Genomic DNA, 7,350 nt, shown 5'->3' with positions numbered 1-7,350 from the left:
TGCACAGACTGGCGGGAGCGCGCACACTGAACTCAGCTTAAATCGTCATGAGGAGACCACATGGAACTAGATCTCAAATTCACCTTTTCTTATTTGTTAAACCAGTTTTAATGATAGTTTTTCCCTTTCTATTGTACTGTATACCATACAATCCTTTTATAAGAATAAACCAAGAGCTACAGTGAGTGAGGAAAATATCCCCAGAATAAACTGTAACACGTCAGTAGGTTTGTTTATCAGCTGAGAGACCCAACATATTGTTGTTTGCAGAACTACTGTCTGTTGTCTGCACTGAATATAACATTAATATTCATGTAGACGTTTATACATGTGACTAGACCAATACACACTCAGTCACACTTTGGATTTGCTTATCTCTGAGGATGGATAGAGGCGGTGTACTCAGGACAATTCTATGTAAATTTTCAAACAAATTAAGTGTTTCATTTTTTATAAATCCCTTCTAAAGTAGTCCTCAATAGTGTTTATAATCCATCGTAGCGTCAACTACAATACACACCATTAGAATGAGCTACTGTAAATGTGTTAAAGTATGTCATAAATAGTAGATGCACCAAAATAAAAATTATTGGGTGAAACAGAAAATTAAGGCTGAAAATGTAAACACCAAATGAAATACCAATTACTGCATTTATGACTATGTACTAACCTCACTAAAAATCAAAGCAGTTGCATATACTAATATTGTTTCAAAAACTAAATAAATAAAAAAAAAAAAATGTATGATTAGGATTTTTTGGAGGCGTGCATCAGGTGGCGTTACGGTGTAGGGGTCTGTGTTGATGCAGAGGGCTACATGTAGCTTTGGCGTAGACATGACAGAAACATAAATCGCACTTGAGTGAACTTTTCATTGTTTTCAACCCATGGTCCATCTCAACCTATGCTTAAAAGACGCTTTATTGCTCAGATATGTTGAAATACATCCACATTGCAGACACGTTGGCCCGCATTCAGACAAGCCTGTGCTGGCCGCGGTGTTTGCTCGCGGCATGACATCCACATCACAAATAAAAGTGACTATACAGTGGTTGAAATAATTTTATTTTTTTGCCACCTCTGAACAACAGGACTTACATTTGAACAATTCAATCCAAGCACACACTAATAAAGGGTAATCCACTAGTGTTATTATATAGGCACATTCCAATTGTAAACGGGATGATTTTAGCTTTGCTCCAAAGTTGATAAGTCCAACAAATTCTTTTTGAGTATGGTAAATCAGAAGAGGGATCTTTATACAGATTTTTATTAATAAGTAGTTTACCTTCTCCAGCACACCAATAACAACATGGCATATAATAAATCTATCCAATCGCTTCACTGCTTGACACCAGGGTAATATTTTTAATAAACTTATCCTTTACAGACCTTTCATTTGTTCTACCACTGTGCTGCTATCAGCAGAGCCTAGTCCAGAGATGGTTAGGAAGAGTGGGAGGAATGTTTGGAAGTTGGAAGAATCCTTTCATTGAATCCTCAAACCACTGTGGCCCAAAGTGGCAGCTGGTGGCAGCAGGTGGGGAGGATAGAGAGCGAGGAGTGATCACTGGGGCAGCTGGAGCAAAGTGCCCTGACCTGAGGGCAGGTAAGTGACATTACGGGAGCGTGAGAGCTGGAGGGCAATCTCCTCCGCTGCCTCCAGCTTCCTGAGCTCGACCAGGCCATCACCGGCTTCCATTAGAGAGTTGGCAATGAGCAGCGCAGCCTGAGAGTCTCCCTCTGCTGAGATGATAGCTGCCTGCTTCTGCTGCTCTGCCTGAAAAGATGAAAGAAAACAATAGTGTTTGACTCATGTCTTTATGTTTGATCTTTTCAAAAAATACTTTTTTCCTCATTGACAGCCACATTTTTTAATTTCTCTTTATTCTACAAACAAAGACAGCTGCCTCCAAATGGCACATCTATAAACACATTAGGAACATGTAGGGTTATATCAGTGGTTTTTAAACTGTGTCTGTGATGATACAGTACCGAAATAAAGGCACTAGGAGTATGACGATATCTTGATACGGCGCTATATCGTAATATTTTTTCGCACGATCGATCATCGATATGCTCGCGCTAAGTATCATTTTTTTTTTCAAAACCGTTTCTGCTTTTTCATTAAAATGTGCAGGTAGGTCTTCACAGAAATGATGTCACTGTTAGTTGAAGGAACCAATATATTGTTTACTAGAATATTGCACTATAATGGTGTCACTGGTAAGAAAGACCCTATTTTTTTATTTACAGAAAGCACTATTGGAAATACTTATTCGTTTACATTGGGATGTTGACACTTATTTACAGAAATGTTGCACTAAAATAGTTTCACTGTTCATAGGACACTTTCAATTTATTGTCTTTCAGAGATGTAAAATAAAAATGGTATTTTTCCATTTAATCTTTTTTTTCTTGTTATGTCAGATTATTGTAGATTGATTTCTGACCGATATATCGATAATCGTAGTATCGTCGTATCGTAAGATAATCGTTATCGTGAGCTTTGTATCACATATCGTGAGGTACCCAGAGGTTCCCACCCCCTAAAGGCACATTGTTTCAGTGCTTCCACCACTCATTTCAGGAAGATACAAGACAACAGGACATCTGCCCTGTCCCTCTGACTACAGTCAGCCACTTATGTACTTTTAAATTGTATTTCCCCAGAAATCAAACTTTTGTGTGCTTCGGATGTATCGCTGAGGATTTCTCTGACATCAAAGTCAAACTGCAGGGATTTCAGCAGTGGCGCTCAGTGGAAGTGAAAATACGATGTCAAATTAAAGATTTCAGACAACCTGTGGCACTTTATTTACTAGATATTGCCATTATTTTTTCATAGAATAGGACGATGTTGAAAATAGATGTCAAAACTGGTGCCATGTGCCCTTTTTAAAGTCCCTATGCCACCATTTTTGACATCTTATGTTTTATGTTAACATAATCGATTACATTGACTTATCATTGCAGTCGCAAAATACACTATACGTTGCAACACCACAGATGAAAACAAAATATTTTTGTAAAATACCTTTTCTACGATGAACCGAGCTCTCTCTGCCTCCTGCTGGGCCACTTGTTTCATTTCAACAGCTTCTGTAAATTCCTTGCCAAAAGTCAAGTGGGTCTGGGGACAAAAAATGACAACCTTTGTTAATAAGAGATCAACAACTAACAAGGGATGCTCTGTGCAAAGCAACATACCAGTGAAACATCATCCAAGATGAGGCCAAAGGTGGAGGCTCTTTCCGTGAGGTCTTCACTGACCTGCCGAGAAACCAGCTCTCTCTGAGTGATGAGCTCACCAGCATCAAACCGGGCCTGTGGCAGTGAGACGAACAAAAGGTTAACGAGTTAAAAACACCTGTAAATGACAAGAGGCTGAACACTGAAAGTCAGAGTCACAATAGTTTCGTATAGTGATGTCCTGAAAATTTGGTCGGTTTCGGTTTTCAGCCGAAACAGGATATTGTGATGACGTACACAGACACCGATAACTTCCTTTTGTCATGTGATTCTGATTAATCGATACTTACCACTACAGACTTTAAGACTTCTGTGGTGATGGATGGTAGAACCCTTTCATCGTAGTCTTCACCAATGCTGGTGAAGATACGAGGCAGCTGAGTTGTGACCGGACGAAAGAGAATACGCAGCGTGATGTTTACATTCTGCAGATCTGGCAAAGGGCAACAACATCGTCACTGTTAAAGTCAGCACAAGGAGGCCTAAAGGTGTGGGGAGGCTCAAGATCTAAATGTTTTTATTACTTCATTAGCTCTGGTACCTTTGCTGCCTGTAATGACTGGCACGTTACGTGGGCGTGAGCGACAGTCAAAGATGATTGGTTTCTGAACCCAGGGAATGAGGAAGTGAGTCCCTTCACCAACAACGATGTCCTGTACACCCCGAAACCTGTCGAATATTACCGCCTGGTGTCCTGCATCAACTACAGTAAAAAAGGAAAAAAAGGTTCATCAGTCTAACAAACAGCACACAACACTTAAGACAACTAAATAAAGTTTAAATACCGATATGGTACAAATGCACGGTAGCTAGGAACCGGTATCGGTACACAATGGTACAAATTTGCGTTACTTTTGTTGACCATAGGTCTGTGTGTGTTCACTAAGTCCATGTGAAAGTCTGCATGTTTATGCTTCCGTCCATCCACTCTTTTCATAATATCCATGTCTTTTAAGACTCTTATTAAATAGTGTCGACTGGAGTCTGGGCCACCGCCATCTTGGATTATGTCTTCACCAGCGCGTCATCGCCGCAAGTCACACATGCGCAGAACAACCAAAATTAACTTAATCTTTCTCAACTAGAAGTGTTGATTTATTTGTCACACAACTGCTCCAGGGTTTGAGTTTGTTTCATTTAGGTTCACATCTACCTGGGCTGTAGCTCTTTGTTTTTTAGACTGCTGCCAACTTGTTTGTAGTTTTATTTAAGCAAGTTTCACTTTTACAGTTACAGTTGGGGACCTTTGTAATTGAATACCCTAGTTACAGTACAGCAACCAAAATAAATTGTTTCAACTAAGTGAATTAATAAAAATGGCCTGTGTAAAGGCTTTTACAAATGAAAAAATTATCCTGTGAAATCTGTGACCTGTTGACCTGCACAACTCAAAGAATCAGAATCGAGAATTGTTTAGAACAGGAATCGAAATTGAGAATCAGAATCATTAAAATCCAAACGATGCCCAACCCTAGAAGACAGGTCGATGTCATCACAACATAAATTTGTAAACAATAATTATTTGCATCGACGCATCTCGTGACTGTGTGAGCACCCATTTTAAGTATGCAGCACCATTGGGCACCCGCTTCACCCACTGTATTGTAAGCTGCTCTAGAAGTACCTACCAGTTAGAGAAGTGGTACTCATCAATATTTGATTCACATGCTTTACCCCATTAGCCATGACCCTTTTTATGATTTCCATTGTTAACTGCTGCAGTAAATTTGGAGCCAGCATTGATGAGCTATAACATTTGACACAACACAGATCCTTGGAAACTGTGAATAATTTGAAACAGCTGTTTGAGCCTTCATATGTTTGTCACATGGAAAATATTTTGTTTTGAAGTGCTTTAAGAAAAAGACTTGATATAAATTACTGTTCCTAAATCTTGTTCAGCATCACAATATTCAAGTAAAACATTGTTTTGGGGTGCACATGTAAGTGAAATATTTAACATTTCTTTGTTTAAGATTTATGTCATTGTCACTTACGCATAAAAAGCTGTTCAAGCCTGTGTTCGTCACAAAGGACAACAGAACCTTTGATGTCACCAACCCCAGCGCACTATTACAAAAAGGGTGTATTGACCCCAACAGTATTCGGTAATCCTGGGGGTTACATTCTTTGAGCTCCAAAGAAACAGTTTCTTTGTTGACGCCAATGTTCAGAATTACAAACACAGATGCTTTTAATAGAAAAAACTTTCAGTGATACGTTTGATGACTTTTACTTACCATTAAAAAGTGCCGAGTTCACAACACCACCACCGATAGCGAGGGCGAGCCCCAACTTTCCAATAGACTCAAATAACTTGGCCATGACAGTAACCTGCGGTAGCAAAGAACACAGTAAGAGACACTGAGAATTGTGTAGCCACATGCCATATGATCATATTTTTACACCAATTTATATATAGAGAAAAAAACAACAACAAACTAAAATTAGACTAGAACCTTTGAATTTTTGTTGACTAAAACTGGACAGAAACTATCACATTATGAAATGACTAAATTGTCACTAATAAGCATTTTCTTTCATAAGACTTCACACTGACGGACCTCAGAGTGGTCTAAATGATTGTATTTTCAGAGTACAATGTACTTTTTTAATTTCAATATTAAAATTGCTCAAATGGCAAACCGTACATGACAAATAAAAAAGCATAGCACAGAGCAACAGAATTTCCATGCAGGAAAAAAATATAGTACATTAGTTACATATTACAGATTGTACAAAAAGGTCACATGACATCCGGTAACATCATAGGCAACATACAAATAGCACTGGGGGTTGTCCATACAGCTACGTACAGATAGAAAAATGAAAAATGTAAGTGTCTCCTAGTACGTAATACGTATCAGGACAGTCGAGTGGTCTAAGGCGCCTGACTCAAGGATTCTTCCTTTCGCTGCCGTGGGTGCGAATCCCACATTTGACATATATATTTTTTCATTTTCAACATATTTAACACGGCTAATTCCACCTAAAATAATACATATACTAAAAAAAAAATAATCACATTTTATGGTATTTCCTGGGTTAGGGTCACAGTTATCGCTAAAATAAAAGGGTTAGCGGTGTAGCTAAAAATAAATACGAGCATAAAATAAAACTGACGGAACTTGAAAGTCACGTGATGCATCTATACCACCTAAACTGGCCAATGAGGGGCGCTGCGTATAGAACGACTGCCGGTCATTTGACACGTATTCCGTACTGATAGCCACTGCCTTGAAAAATAGATGGGTAGAGGACCTTGAAATTTTTTTTAAATAATTTAATTATTAAAAAATTTCCAAAATGGTTCATCCTTAACGGAGACATTGTAAATATAAATGCCTCTGCCAGCTCCCTATAGATGCCATCTACCACGCGGAGTGTTAAAATATGTAACTTGCTGCAACCAGCAACTAACTGCGCTAAAGGAAAATGGTCGCTAGCTAAAATAGTCGCCACTCAATCTTTAACACTGGCCTTCGGTTTAAAGCTAGTTGGAGCTAACTAACTTAGCTCAGGACAAACAGAACGCTGACGGAAATGAGCACTTCGACAGTAATAGTGAAGTTTAATGACCCCCACAGAAAGACAAGTAAAAGACATCAAGCTCAGGACATTTACTATGTCAGACGAGTACAGCACGGATAGCACAAACCGCTCAAGCTCAAAATTCAACAGCAAATGAGTTTATGTTCCAGTTTATTTAATTCGTAACGCAGTTTTAGTTCCATGAGGGAATTTGTTGGCGTGTCTTACCTCTATTGCTTCAGTTGTCTGTGACCTCCACTCACCGTTTCACGAGGCGTTAAACTCACTGCGCATGCTCAGCTTTTTCTTCTTCTTCTCTTGGTTATTGGCGGCTCCACGCAACCCTAAGGTGTATAGCGCCACTGACGAATCTTCCACTATAACAGGGGTGTCAAACTCATTTTAGTTCAAGGGCCAAACACCGAACAGGTCGATCACAAGTGGGCCACAGATTTTAAGCAGGAAAACGAACAATTTCAACATTAATGTGCCCAAGTTTGCACTTCCGGTTATGAGTTTGCACTTCCGGTTATGAATTACACAAAGCATGGAAGGCATCAACAATAG

The 7,350-nt window shown here is 39.1% G+C and overlaps 1 protein-coding gene across 1 annotated transcript; it reads right to left on the bottom strand.

The window, feature by feature from the left end:
• Positions 1-1,048: 1,048 nt before the first annotated feature.
• Positions 1,049-7,156, bottom strand: phb (prohibitin). Its single transcript, XM_028455053.1, has 7 exons — positions 7,012-7,156; positions 5,493-5,586; positions 3,794-3,955; positions 3,543-3,685; positions 3,211-3,327; positions 3,038-3,133; positions 1,049-1,780 (listed from the first exon to the last, which is right to left on the bottom strand). The coding sequence occupies exons 2-7, from the start codon at positions 5,575-5,577 to the stop codon at positions 1,568-1,570; spliced, it is 816 nt and encodes a 271-aa protein (XP_028310854.1). The 5' UTR covers positions 5,578-5,586; positions 7,012-7,156; the 3' UTR covers positions 1,049-1,567.
• Between the last annotated feature and the right edge of the window lie 194 nt (positions 7,157-7,350).

The sequence above is a fragment of the Gouania willdenowi genome, chromosome 8 (assembly GCF_900634775.1).
Source record: "Gouania willdenowi chromosome 8, fGouWil2.1, whole genome shotgun sequence".
Classification (NCBI taxonomy): domain Eukaryota; kingdom Metazoa; phylum Chordata; class Actinopteri; order Blenniiformes; family Gobiesocidae; genus Gouania; species Gouania willdenowi.
The sequence above is the reverse complement of the archived record's forward strand: the minus strand, read 5'-3'. Positions and strand labels throughout refer to the sequence as shown.